At 39.5% G+C, this 14,274-nt stretch overlaps 1 protein-coding gene across 1 annotated transcript in view; it reads left to right on the forward strand.

Annotated features, from left to right (window-relative positions):
- Nucleotides 1–14,274, forward strand: part of hemk1 (HemK methyltransferase family member 1) — a 149,711-nt gene that overhangs the window by 73,080 nt on the left and 62,357 nt on the right. The window contains exon 8 of the mRNA XM_069942336.1: nucleotides 735–799. Coding sequence (XP_069798437.1) covers nucleotides 735–799 — 65 coding nt within the window. The remainder of the gene's footprint in view (nucleotides 1–734; nucleotides 800–14,274) is intronic.

Here is a 14,274-nt window from a genome sequence, read left to right on the forward strand (position 1 = left end):
ATAACAGGCACTTCCAGCCCCCCCCCCCCCCCACCCACCACCACCAATATACGAATTAATCTACAATCCTCATATGTTTTTGAAGAGTTAGAGGAAACTGGATCACCCGGAAGAAAACGACGCAGGCATGTGGAGAAAGTACCATGTCCTCACATACAGTACTGGATTTGAACTCTGGTCCCTGGTGTTATAATAGTGTGGCACTAACTGCCACGCTAATCATGCCATTAAAATGCTGCCCTCTCCATCCTCTGAATGGATATATATATCAATCATTCTGAAAACTATAACAACGCCAAGTAACTCTGGTGCTTTAAGGTAATATTACCACTGGTGAATCTAACAAGCATTCTCTACTTATAGATTTCTCTTCACCAGATTCTTTCTGTTTCTCTTATCATTATATTTCAGTTTTTCATTTCATTTTATCCTAAATTTCCACATTATATTTCAATTTTTCCTCTGCCTATACCCTGCCCTCCCTTCTCTTTTATCAATTTTCTTTCCTTTTCTCTAGCTTCTCCTTCTCTGGTATCGAACTCACTCCCCTTTAGTCTTGTCAGTCTTTTCTTCCCATACACCGATTACTTCTATCCAATTAACTATTTCCCCGTGAAGAAATCCCATCTCTTTATCTGAATTCTGGAATACAACTTCAGCGTAACTTTATTGCACTGACATTTATTCCAGTGAACACTTTTTTTAGGTAGTTATTATGTTTCATCACGTTGCAGAGTTTTGCTGTCGCAGTGGACAAAAGCCCTGAAGCTGTGAACCTCACCAGAGAAAATGCTGAGAGGTAATGGAACATCATTACAAATTACCTGGTTTTGAAGTGTGACAGACTATTTTGACGTGGCTTGGGAGGAATTACTAGAGCAGGTTGCACACACACATTTTAAAACACATAATTTTTGCAGGACTTCTGCAGAGTGCTTTTTGCAGAAAGAGCAACCAAGTTGCAGAATACAGCTTGCCTGAGAGAGCATGTGATCTTTGCAGGCAGATGGAGAACAGTTTTGCTCTCAGAGAGGGAGGATGTGAAACAGAGAGAGAGGAGACAGAAATCAGTTCCAGAAGGACAAGCTGGCAAACTTTGGAAGGCTGCCCTGGTCAAAGGGGAAGACTGGCCGTCTGAAAGGTGACCTGAAAGAAGGAGGATCATCTGGAGAACCCTGAAGGGGGCAAGTTTCATCAGCAAGACTGATTGAGAAGGATTCAGTTGCAGATGTCCTGGAAGAAGAATCTCTCTCTGAAAACCAGCAAGAATCCTCCTGAGTGGTAACCATTTGCCTGTTAAGCACCAAAGACTGATGAACTTTGTTAATGCTAACTTCTCTGCACAGTACAAGAATTGCCTGCAACCAGTGAGATTGGACAGTGATCCAAAGAATTTTTCTAATCTTAAATATACAATACACACACCTGTGCTTAGTATTAGAGGGGGGATTAAGTAGGTTAGGTAGGTTACGTAAGTAGGTTAAGTAATTAAAAACTACTTTTGTTTAAGTAACTCTGTGTTGTGGTGCATATCTTTTGCTGCTGGTTTTGGGGTCCTCTGGACTCTGTAACAGAAGCAATGTTCACAAATTATTTCTCACTGGTAAATATTTGTATATATAAAGTGGGTCACAACATGTTAGCACAATCAGCCACCTACATTTGCTGCTGACATCCGTACCAGCAACAGCAATACACAAGCATTCTGAGAAACACAGCAGGTCTCACAGCATCCATAGGAAGTAAAGCGTAACCAACGTTCTGGGCCTGCGGAAGGGCTCAGGCCTGAAATGCTGGTTATGCTTGACTTCCTTTGGATGCTGCATGACCTGTTGAGTTTCTCCAGCACAGTTGTATATTGCACTTGACCCCAGCAACTGCAGATTTTCTTGCTTAAGATCAGCAATGGGCTTCCCTTTTGTAGATGTTCCAATGCTCACTTTGATAGTCATACAAATGGGGAGCAGGAGTTAGCTGATTGGTCCTTTGAATCTGCTCTACCATTCAATAAATTACTAACTGATCTGATCATAGCCATTCTGCATTCATTATTAGCCCTGATAACCTTGCATTACCTTTTGAAGAATCGAACTATTGTTGCCTTAATAATATGTAAAGATGGTTTCCACACCACTTTGGGGAAGAGGATTCTAAACATTCACAACTCTGAGAGAAAATATTTTGCTTTTTTTTTCCCCTTAGCAACAACTTGCTTTTAAACAGGGACCCCCTGGTTCTAGATTCTACCACAAGGTGAAACATTCTCTCCACATCCACCATCTCAGATCTTCATGTATTTCAGTCAAGTCCACAGATTAGAGTGGGAGCTGCCCAAGACTCCAAGGAACTCCCAGTATTGGTCTGGAAAAGTCAGTGAGTTCCTGCCTTGCTGCTGGACATACGCTTCACACTGGGAAATTGCTACAAGAGTATGGACAGTTAGTTCAGAGGTAACATATTTGCAGGCAAATCCCAAGCTTTGGAGCACTGGCGGGTTGTAGGTGCCACAGGTCAGACTGTGAACATATAGCGGTAATTAATTCCCAATGTGAGTGCTGCTGCCTCCCGCCTTGTGGGTGGTGGAAAGATCCAAGAGGGCGGTGAGGAAAAAGGGAGCAGTCGGAACCTTCCGTCTTGTTATTATTCAGTTTTCTGCAAAGTTTAATGAAGAAGCCAGTGCAGTAAATTTCTGGCCAGACTCAGGGTGGCAGTAGTGACCAAAATAACTGGGGATAAGGCGTTCTCGGTGGCCACCATGTTGTAGTGGCGTGACTGCTCCACTCTCAGCACTGCCACTAACCCCCATCTCAGCGCCACCACTACCCCCCTTCTCAGCACCGCCATTATCCTCTTTCAGCATCATCACTAAACCCCCCTCATCCCACTCAGTGCCATAACTACCTCCTCACCCCGCTCAGCGTGCCACTAACCCCACCTCCTCCGCCCTGGTGCCATTTTATGAGGGGCCTGCAGGATGTGGCCTGGAGTCTAAGGTGGCAGCAGGCCGAGAAAGTTTTGGAACCACTGATGTTGTAATCAGATATGAATAATCATTGCAACATCAAGACACTCCAGGATGTTCCCCTTGGCTGACTTGGAGACATCAGCTTCAAAGGGAGACAAACAGAAATGTACTTGTGGCTCTACATCCTCAGACTACTTTTGTCCTACATGTTGTCCATTCATTTCTGGGATCAATAGATTTTATTTAGACATCAAAAGATTTGATGGAAATTAGACAAAATAAATAATTTTATTAAATGGCAGTGCAAGCTAAGGGGCTCTATGACCCAGTGTAATCTCTCATTCTTTTATTCTTTTGCCTTGAATTTGCAAGTATCTCAATGAACTGAGCACAAGATGAAAATTATATCTTCTAAGAATGCTGCAGGAAGAGTAGACCCTTCAAATACACAGACTTATTTCACCATTCATTTATTTCCAGCCAATCAAAAAGCTTTTACTACCTGAAATACCTCCTCCTTTAGTTACATGTAAATTTTGGGTTTAATATACATCTGTGAAGCACTTAAGGGTCTTTTTTTTAATGAAGTTTTCATAGTATCATAGAATATAGGAACAGGAGTAGGCCATTCAGCCCTTTGAGCTTGCACCTCTATTCAATATAATTGTGGCTGATCATGGAACCTCAGTACCCTATTCCCGTTTTCTGTTCATGCCCCTTGATCACTTTAGTTAATAGGGCCACATCCCTTTTGAATGTATCTAGTGAACTGGCAGGGAGTTCTGCAAATTCACAACTCTCTGAATGAAGAAGTTTCTCCTCATCTTGGTTTACAATGGCTTCCCCCTTATTATTAGACTGTGGCCCCTTGTCTGGTTTTCCCCAAAATCAGGAACATTCTTCCTGCATCTAACATGTCTAGACCAGCCAGAATTGTACAAGTCTCTATGAGGTCCCCTTTCATTCTTCTAAATTCTGATGAGATGCCAATAGCCCTCGTCTATCCAGTCTTCATGCATCAGTCTTCTCAAACCAAGATTCAGTCAAGTGAACCTTCACTGCACTTCTTCAATAGCAAAAAGAGTCTTCATTATGTGTAAGTTATTACTGTGATATTGTGGTGAGAATTTACTAACTTATCTATTTAACTGTTAGTTCATAGACTTTGTGTGAGTCTTCAATCTTTAAGGTTAAATCAACTGTGGTAGTAAAATGTAATGTATTCTAGTGAGTAGAAATTCAGGAGTTTATGACTAACCCCATTGATTGTGCCACAATTAATTGAATGCCCAGTGGTGTACAATACAAAGGAAATTCTTCGCATAAAATTCCAAAACCTTATTTTCATTTCACCTGGTGGTTGACCTTTTGGCTTTCACCCACATGCTTACCAGTATAACTTTTCTAAGGATGGATAATTTAATCTTCCTGCTCAATTTATAAAACGGCCATGGGCAACAATTTTGGAAATTACTTGAAAACTGATCTCTCTTGATTCTGGAGATCCCCTGTGACTCGAGGAAACAGTACTTTAATTGTACTGTTAAAAAAATTGTGAAGTAACTTGCATCATCTCCTGAACACCCTTTCATGAATTCTAGGGATAATCTGTCAAATTTTCATAGGGGTTTGAATTTTTTTTTGCTAGCATCATCTCTTCTCTGAAATTATATGTGCTCACGCAGAAACTACTTCTTTAATCTCTGCATGTTTCATGCCACTACTGCTTTTTTCTCTTCCTTCCTTATACACTATGCCAGTTACTGAGAAAATACTTATGCAAAAAAAAAAACTGTTTAAGATCTCCCCTATCTCGTGAGGCTCCACACATAGAGGTCCACTCTAATCTACTAGGGGACCAATTTTGTCCCTTACTATCCTTTTACTCTTAACATTACCTTTCGGCTTTACCTTCACATGATCTGCCAAAGCAACCTCATGACTTCTTTTTGCCTTCCTGATTTCCTTCTTAAGTATTTTCTTACGTTTTCTATACTCTTCTAGTACCTCATTTGCTTCTTGTTGCCTATACCTGCTATACCACCTCTCTCTTCTTCTTAACCAGGTTGCTAATATCCCTTGAAAACCAATGTTCCCTATGCCTGTTAACTTTACCTTTAATCCTGACAGGAACATGCAAACTCTGCACTCTCAAAATTTCACCTTTGAAGATCTTCCACTTACTGAACACATCCTTGCCAGAAAACAACTTATCCCAATCCGCTTTTCCTAGATCCTTCCTCATTTCCACAAAATTGGTCTTTCTCCAATTTAGAATCTCGACTCGAGGACCAGACTTATCCTTATCCATGATTAACTTGAAACTAATGACATTACGGACACTGGGCCCTAAATGTTCACCTACATGTAAATCTGTCACCTGACCTGTCTAGTTCCCTTATAGGAGATCAAGTATTGCATCCTCTCTATGTATTGATTTAGAAAACTTTCCTGAACACATTTGACAAGCTCCAAACCATCCAGCCCTTTTACAGTATGGGAGTCCCAGTCAATATGTGGAAAGTTAAAATTTACTATCACAACTTTCTGTTTCTTACATCAGTCTGCTATCTCTCTACAAATTTGTTCCTCTAATTCTCTCTGACTATTGGGCGGTTTATAATACAACCCTATCAGCATGGTCACACCTTTCCAGTTCCTCAGCTCCACCCCTCTTGGCTGTCCTGTCTAAGCACAGCTGTGAAATTTTCCCTGACTAGCAATGCCACTCCTCCCCCTTTCATCCCTCCACCTCTATCACATCTGAAACATGGGACCCCAGAACATTGAGCTGCCAGTCCTGCCCCTCCTCCAACCAAGCCTCACTAAAAGCAATAATGTCTTAATCCTATGTGCCAATCCATGCCCTAAGATCGTCTGCCTTTCCGACAATACTTCTTGCACTGAAATAAATACACCTGAGAATATTTATATCACCTACAAAGCTTTTATTTTTGTCTCTCCGTGCAGTCCTTATATGACCTTTATCCTCCTCCACCTCACTATCTTCTCTAACACTCTGGTTCCCAGCCCCCTGCAAATCTAGTTTAAACCCACCCCCCGGAACAGCACTAGCAAGCCTACCCACAAGGATATTAGTCCCAGGGGGGGGGGGGTTGTGGCCATGCTGTTTCACTGAGCAGACGTGCTTCTCCGAGTTCTCCGAGAAAAGTTACCAAATGATGACCAAAAAGTGGTTTTGCTAGAATTTTTTTGACTGGAAAAAGTGTGGATATATCTTCTGAAGAAAACTGTTGAAGGATGACTGGAAGATCACATGGAAAAAAAACAAAATCAACGATGGAGAAAACTCTGGCTTCGCTAGCCACTCCAATGGACAGCGTGGGTGGAGATGCCTCTTCTTCACAATAAACTTTAGATCTGGAAACTCTGTTGCAAGAATTCGGAGATCTGGGACAACGTTTCACAAACTTGGAGATTGCTATTAAAGAGCTTACCACTTCAGTGAAAGAGGTGGGTGAAGTCATTAGCGAATTAACTGAAAGAATGAATAGCACTGAGAGAGATCTCAGCAAACATGACAAACAAATTGAAGAATTGAAAAAGCAAGTCAAAAAATGGGCGAAAGATAAGCAACTTCTGGACAAACTGGATCACATGGAGAACTTCAGTCGGAGGAACAACATGAGAATAGTCAGCCTCAGAGAAGGTGCAGAAGGCAAAGATGCTGGGAAATTCTACGAGACTTGGATTCCTCAAGTCCTTCGCACCAAAGAACTCGGTGAACGAGTCCATGTTGAGCATGCTCACCGAATGCTTGGACCGAGGAGAAATGGTGAAGCCCACCCTTGACCCATTTTGGTGAGATTGTTGAGCTTCAAGGATAGAGAGATGATCCTGAGAGTTGCTTATGAAAAGACAAGGAATTCTTGTTCCCCAATAAAGTGGGACAACGCAGAGATCATGTTTTCTCAGGACTTCAAGAATGCGATAATTCAGAAAAGAAGAGTTTGATGTGATCAAAAGGCAGTTCAGTAATAAGTACTCGATGCTGCACCCAGCAATGTTGAGAGTGGAAATCTCTGAAGGTAACAGAAAATGCTTCAAATCGAAAGAGGAGGGGAAAGAGTTTATTCGACAACTATAAAGAGTTGCAAGAAAAGGAAGATAGACATGGGAAAGGTTGACTGTGAAAAGACTGGTGTAAATAAGATATTTTACGGACATAGTAAAGTTTTATTTTTATGTGAGGGTCGTCTTAATTTTATTAAGAAATTTCAAAGTTTTATCCTATCCATGTTTCTTGGGGAGCTTGGAGAGTGGAAATAGGTACTGAAGGTAACAGTGTGGTGCAACTTTGGTTGGGGGGGGGGGGTAATGGCATCAATAGGGGGGTTTAGTTTTCAAGATGCTGTTTTAGGGTGGGGTTCTTCTTCCTCATCCCTGGAGGCTTTCGCGGGCTTTTTCTCATGGGCCTCGGGGACTTCCTGTCTATGTCACCGTCGGAGCTGAGGTTGCATAATTTTTAGAGTGAAGGTACAGATCATGAAACTGTTTACATATTTATTTATTTGCACAGAACTTATAATATGCTGCTATGGATAAGACATTGAAGTTTATAAGTTTTAATGTTAATGGCTTGAATGTGTCAGTCAAAAGGAAAAGAATACTTAAATATTTTAAAAAGATAAAAGCTGATGTAGTATTTCTCCAAGAAACACATCTTATTAAAGCAGAACATGCCAAAATGAAGCAGTTATAGGGGTGGGGAGGGTTGGGGACAAGTCTTTTCTTCATCATTTAAATCAAAAGCAGTGGGAGTGGCAATCCTAATTAATAAAAATGTTCCGATTGCCATAGAAAATATTTCCGAGGACCAAGCGGGAAGATATGTAATGATAAACAGCAAACTTTATTCAGAATCTTAGACGTTGATGAATATCTATGCTTCAAATTATGATGGTGAGGCCTTTATGAGGGATGTGTTTCTAAAAGCGGCAGGGGGAAGGCAAAATATATTGATTGGTAGAGACTTTAATTTTTGTTTGGATCCAATTCTCAATAACTCAGCAAAAACAGTAACAAGAGCTAAGGCAGTTAAGTTAACTCTTTTATATATGAAAAACTTAAATTTGATGATGTGTGGAGGCAGTCCAATCCTAAGGAAAGAGATTCCTCATTTTATTCAGAAATATATGATTCACATACTAGAATAGATTGTTTTTATTATTGTTGAGTTTGAAGGACAGAGTAGTAAAAACAAAATACTTACCCAGGTTACATTTGGATCATTCACCGCTAACTTTAATAATACAAATATCAGAGAAACAGAGAAAACAAATAGAGGCGGCGATTGATTACAATGTTGCTAAAAGGGGAGGATTTTAAACAATTTATAAGATGACAGATTTAATGTTTTTATGAAACAAATTTGGGATCGACAGATAATAGTTCTTTAATATGAGATACATTAAAGGCATACTTAAGAGGACAAATTTCATTTATAAAAAGATCAAAAGAGAATTTAATGTAGAAATAAATAAGCTGGAGAAAAATAGGGGAATTTAAAAAAAGAATATCAGAAAATGAGGAACAGGATAAATATAGAATAATGGAATATAAGAAAATTCAATACAATACTTTGCAAGCATATAGAGTAGAGAAGACAATATTAAACACAAAACAAGTACTACAGATTAGGAGAAAGGGCACATGGCAAGTAAAGGCTGAAGAATCAGCAAGAGCTACAAATGCTATACAGAAGGAAAATGATACAGTTACATATAATCAGAAAGAGATAAATGAAATATTTAAACAATGTTATAAAAATTTATACAAATCTGACTCGCCGGGAGTTGAGACTGAAATAGAGATTTCCTGGATGGTGTGGAACTCCCAAAGTTGAATGATGAGGAAAGACAGGAATTAGATTTACATTTTACTAGGGAGGAAATAGAAAGAGCATTAGGAACTCTTCAGGCTAACAAAGCTCCGGGCGACGATGGATTCCCGGCTGAGTTTTATAAAGAATTTGAAGATATGCTAATGGCTTTATTCATGGATGTAATAGAGTGAGCAGGAGAAACCCAGACCCTACCAGATTCCTTCTCAATGGCAATAATTATTGTACAGTCAAAAAAAGAATAGAGACTCTCCGAAAACTTCTTCTTACCAAACGATATCTCTTTTAAATGCAGTCTACAAAATAATAGCAAAAGCACTGGTGAACAGGCTGGGACAGTATTTCCCTAAATTAATACATACAGATCAAATGGGATTTGTTAAGGGTAGAAAAGCACCAAATAACCTGGCACAATTATTTAACATAATAATATTTAGCTCAATCAAGGAAGGACCCCAATATAGTAGTATCACTAGACATTGAAAAGGCATTTGATGGACTTGAGTGGCCTTTTTTGTTTAAAACATTGGAAAAGTTTGGTATAGTACAAGGATTTATTAACTGGATTAGGGCATTATATCAAAAACCACAAGCAAAAATAATAACCAATAGTCAAACATCAGGAATATTCATATTGAGACGACTGAATAGGCAAGGCTGCCCCCTCTCTCTGGCATTATTTGTTATGGTGATAGAACCTCTAGCATAAATGATTAGGGGAAATTCTGAAATTAAAGGCTTCAAGTTCGGGTGAGTCCAACACAGAATTAGTTTGTTTGGCGATGATATACTGTTATATATCTCTGAACCCGAAAGGTCAATGGAAAAACTGCAGGAAATTTTAACAAAGTATGGAAGAGTATCAGGATATAAGATAAATATCGATAAAAATTAAATTTTATCATTAACAAATCATGACTACAAATGTTTCAAAGCGAATAGTATGCTTAAATGGAAAAGTGAAAGGATTAAATACTTGGGAATTATGCTCGATAACAACTTGAATAACTTGTATAAGTTAAACTACTCCCATTTGCTGGCGAAAATAGAAAAAAGACTTACAGAATGGAAATACCTGCCCCTAATATTAATAGGGAAAGTTAATTGTATTAAAATGAAGGTTAAGCCAAAGATTCAATATTTGTTCCAGTCAATACCAATATATTTACCAAACAAGTTTTAAAAAATAATAAATGATTTGGTAAGACATTTTTATGAAATAATAAAGTACCTAGAATAGCATTAGAAAAATTGACATGGGATCATAAATTATAGGGATTGAGGCTCCCAAATTTTAAAAAAATAAGTTTCCACTTGTCGATTTAAGAATGCCTAAACTATATTTAGCTTTTTTAAAGTTAGCTTTAGCAGTAGCAAGAAAATGCATAGCTGTTACATGGAAGAATGATGTAGAAATAAATTTGCGAAGATGGCATAATGAATTACAGTCTTGTTTGTATTTATAAAAATTAACATATAATGTGAAAAATAATTTTTTTTATTGATATGTGTGGATTGTATTTGAAATGTATGGCTATAGAAATTAATTAACTGTAATAAGTTTAGCACACCAATCAGGGAATATTATCGGATGCATCAATTTTTCAGTGGAATAAAGGAAATGATGGTGGATGAGAAAGGAACTGGCTCATCGACTGGAAAAGCAAACTAGTCAGAGGAACAGAGCAAGATTGGAAGATATTTTTACAAATAATAAAAGGCATGTATGATAGATATATTCCAAGGAAAAGGAAATTAGTCAAAGGAAAGATGGTACCAATGTGGCTAACAAAAGAAGTGAAGGCCAAGATAAAAGCAAAGAGAAGAGCATACAAGGAAGCTAAAACTAATGGGAAATCAGAGGACTGGGGCTCCTTTAAAAACTTACAGAAAAAAATAAAGAAAGAAGGAAAGAAAAGATGAGTTATGAAAGGATATTGGCAAACAATATAAAAAAAGGATGCTGAGTTTTTTTTTAATATATAAAGAACCGATAGAAAACGATGCTGGGGAAATTATAATGGATTATAAAGAGATGGCAGAAGAATTTAATCAATATTTTATGTTAGTATTTACTGTGGAAGACATTAATGAAATCCCTGACAGACAGAGGCTTCAGGGAGTAGAGATGGATACAGTTAAGATTACGAGAGAAATTGTGCTAGGTAAATTGAATGGATTAAAGACAGATAAATCTTCCGGACTGGACGATATACACACGTGGGTTTTGAAAGAGGTGGCTTTGGTGATTGTAGATCCATTGGTGACCATCTTCCAGAAATCAATAGTCTCTGGTGTGATTCCAGGGGATTGGAAGGTTGCCAATGTGGTTCCACTGTACAAGAAAGGGGGAAACAGAAAAAAGGGAACAATAGACCTATAAGTCTGACATCAGTGGTTGGGAAGATATTAGAGTCAATTCTCAAGAATGAAGTGATGAAATACCTGGAAATGCATGACAGGATAGGTCCTAGTCAGCATGGTTTTTTAAAGGGTAGATCCTGCCTGACCAACCTATTAGAGTTTTTGAAGAAATCTCAAGTAGGATAGACAAAGGGGAGGATGTGGATGTAATATATTTGGAGTTTCAAAAGGCTTTCGATAAGGTGCCTCATGTTAGGCTGCTAAATTAGATGGGGGCCCATGGAATTACAAGGACACTATCAGACTGGATAGAAAAATGGCTGATAGGCAGAAAGCAAAGGGTTGAAATTAAGGGATCCCGTTCAGGATGGCTGCCTGTTACAAGTAGTGTTCTGCAGGGGTCGGTCTTGGGGCTGTTGCTGTTTACAATTTATATTAATGATTTGGATTGTGGAATGAATGGTTTTGAGGCCAAATTTGTGGTTGACACTCTGATAGGTGGTGGAGCAGGAAATGTTGAAAAAACTGTAAAATTGCGGAGAGATATAGACAGATTAGAAGACTGGGCAAAAATATGGCAGATGAAATACTATGTTGAGAAGTGTTTTGTTCTACATTTTGGCAGTGGAAAAAAACTGGCAGAATACTATTTGGATGGGTAGAAAATTCAATCCTTAGAGGTCCAAAGAAGAATAGTGTATAAGAGTAGAGAGGTGTTAATGAGGCTCAATGGGGCACTGGTGAGATCCCATTTGGAGTACTGTGTACTGTTTTGGGCCTCTATCTTAGAAAGATGTGATGTTGTTGGAGAGAGTGCAGAGGAGATTTACTAGGATGATTCCTGAAATGCAAGGGTTAGCGTATGAGGAGCGTTTGGCAGCTCTTGGGTTGTATTTGTTGGAGTATGGGAGAATGAGGGGGGATTTCATAGAGAAATTTTGAATATTGAAAGGTTTTGACAGAGTGAATGTGGATAAGATGTTTTCCTTGATGGGCGAGTCGAGGACAAGAGGTCACAGTCTTAAAATTAGAAGTTATCCATTTAAAACAGAGATGAGGAAGAACTTCTTTCCTCAGAGGGTCGTGGATCGGTGGAACTCACTGCCACACAAAGCAGTGGAGGCCAGATCACTGGGAGTATTTAAACAGGAAGTAGATAAGTATCTCATTTGTAAAGGTATTAAGGGATACAGAGAAAAGGCTGGAAGTTGGAACTAGGTGTGAGCATAATTTAGCTTAGTGTAGAGTCACGGAACAGGCTCGATAGGCCTATTGGCCTGCTTCAGTTCCTTTATCTTGTAATCTTGTGATCCCTATGGAAAAGATCACTTATAATGTGAAACAAATGTGATACATTCCTCAAGACCTGACAACTGTATTTGAATTACATTGGTGCTCAAGTATAATATTGCTGTTGTAAATTTATGATCTTCCCTTGATTTTATACTATTTTTATTTCTTTTTAGTAAAATAGACTTAAGTTCCGGCAGTGAAAGGAAAGACCCTTTTACCATTTATCCTGTTAAATTTATGGGGAAGGGGGTAGTGGGGGGGGGGGGTGGTGGTCTTGGAAATTTTACTTTTTTGGTTGATTTTTGTTACAAATATTTATAAAAATAAGTTTTTTTTAAGAAGGATTTTTATTTTGTATGTAAGCAGAATATAGGCTATTTGACTATATTTATGTAAAATATGTATACTTGATTATATGTATATGTCTGAAAACCAAAATAAAATATTTTTAAAAAAAGGATGTTAGTCCCTCCCCAGTTCAGGTCCAAACATCCCTTCGGAGCAGGTCCCACCTTCCCCTGGACCAGAGTCCAATTGTCCAGAAACATGAAGCCCTCCCACCTGCACCATCTCTTTAGCCATGTATTTAGCTGCATTCACTTCCTATTTCTAGCCTCACTAGCACGTGGCACAGCTAGTACTCCTGATATCGCAACCCTGGAGGTCCTGTCCTTCAACTTTGCACCTGACTCCCTAAACTCTCATTGCAGGACCTCCTCATCCTTCCTACCATGTCATTGATCCCTATGGACGATGACATCTGGCTGCTAACCCTCCCTCTTGAGAATGCCGCGAACTCAACCCAAGATATCATGAACTTGGCACCAGGGAGGCAACAGTCCATCTGGGATTCTCGATCTCTCCCTAACCCTAACCCTAACCCTAACCCTAACTCTGCTCTCCTCCTTTCCCTTCTTCCTTTCTGAGCTCAGTGCCAGAGATGTGACCACTGCAACTTGTCCCAGGTAGGTCATCCCCACCAACAGTATCCAAACCGGTATACTTATTGTTGATGGGAACGTCTACAGGGGTGCTCTACACTCTGTTTATTCCCCTTCCCATTCCTGATAGTCACCCAACCTCCTGCCTCCTGCATATTATCACCTCCTTTGGGGGTGACTGTCTCCCTGAAGCTCCTGTATATTACTGCCTCTGCCGAATGCTCTGAAGGTAATCCAGCTCCTGCTCCAGTTCCCTAACTCCGTTTGCGGGATGCACCTTTTGCACGTGGTGTCATCAAGGACAACTGTGCTGTCCTAGATTTCCCACAACCGCAGTCGAAGTATTCCTCTGCCCTAGCAGTCTCCATTACTACTGCTAATTTAATTAAAGAATCTTATATGGCCTTACCTCATTGGAAGCAAGCGAGCCAAAACCTTTCAAGCCAAAGCCTCAAAGCTCCACTCCTACACTGCTCACTCACTCACTGGCCGCTCCTCTTCAGCTTCTCCTCCTTTTATTTGTCCCTGCCAATTATCTCAAGTTCTCACTTCCACATATCAACACTCCGTTTAACCTTTCAGTTGTCCTCTGCACTCCTTTTAAAAACTCACTCTGCTAAGCAGGTTCCCTACACTCACTGCTCTCCCAAATCTCTTCGCTCCTCCTGTAATGTTTAAAAAAAAAATTTTCTCCCTGACCTGTGCATTTTTATTTTGGTGATGTTAGTTTAAATCCCACCACAGTAGCAGCAGAATTTGAACACAGTTCTGGAGACAATGAGGATATCATCAGTGATGTCTGCTCGACCTGCTGAGTACCGCCAACAGATTGTGAACAGCTGCAGATT

The sequence above is a fragment of the Narcine bancroftii genome, chromosome 5, assembly GCF_036971445.1.
Source record: "Narcine bancroftii isolate sNarBan1 chromosome 5, sNarBan1.hap1, whole genome shotgun sequence".
Classification (NCBI taxonomy): domain Eukaryota; kingdom Metazoa; phylum Chordata; class Chondrichthyes; order Torpediniformes; family Narcinidae; genus Narcine; species Narcine bancroftii.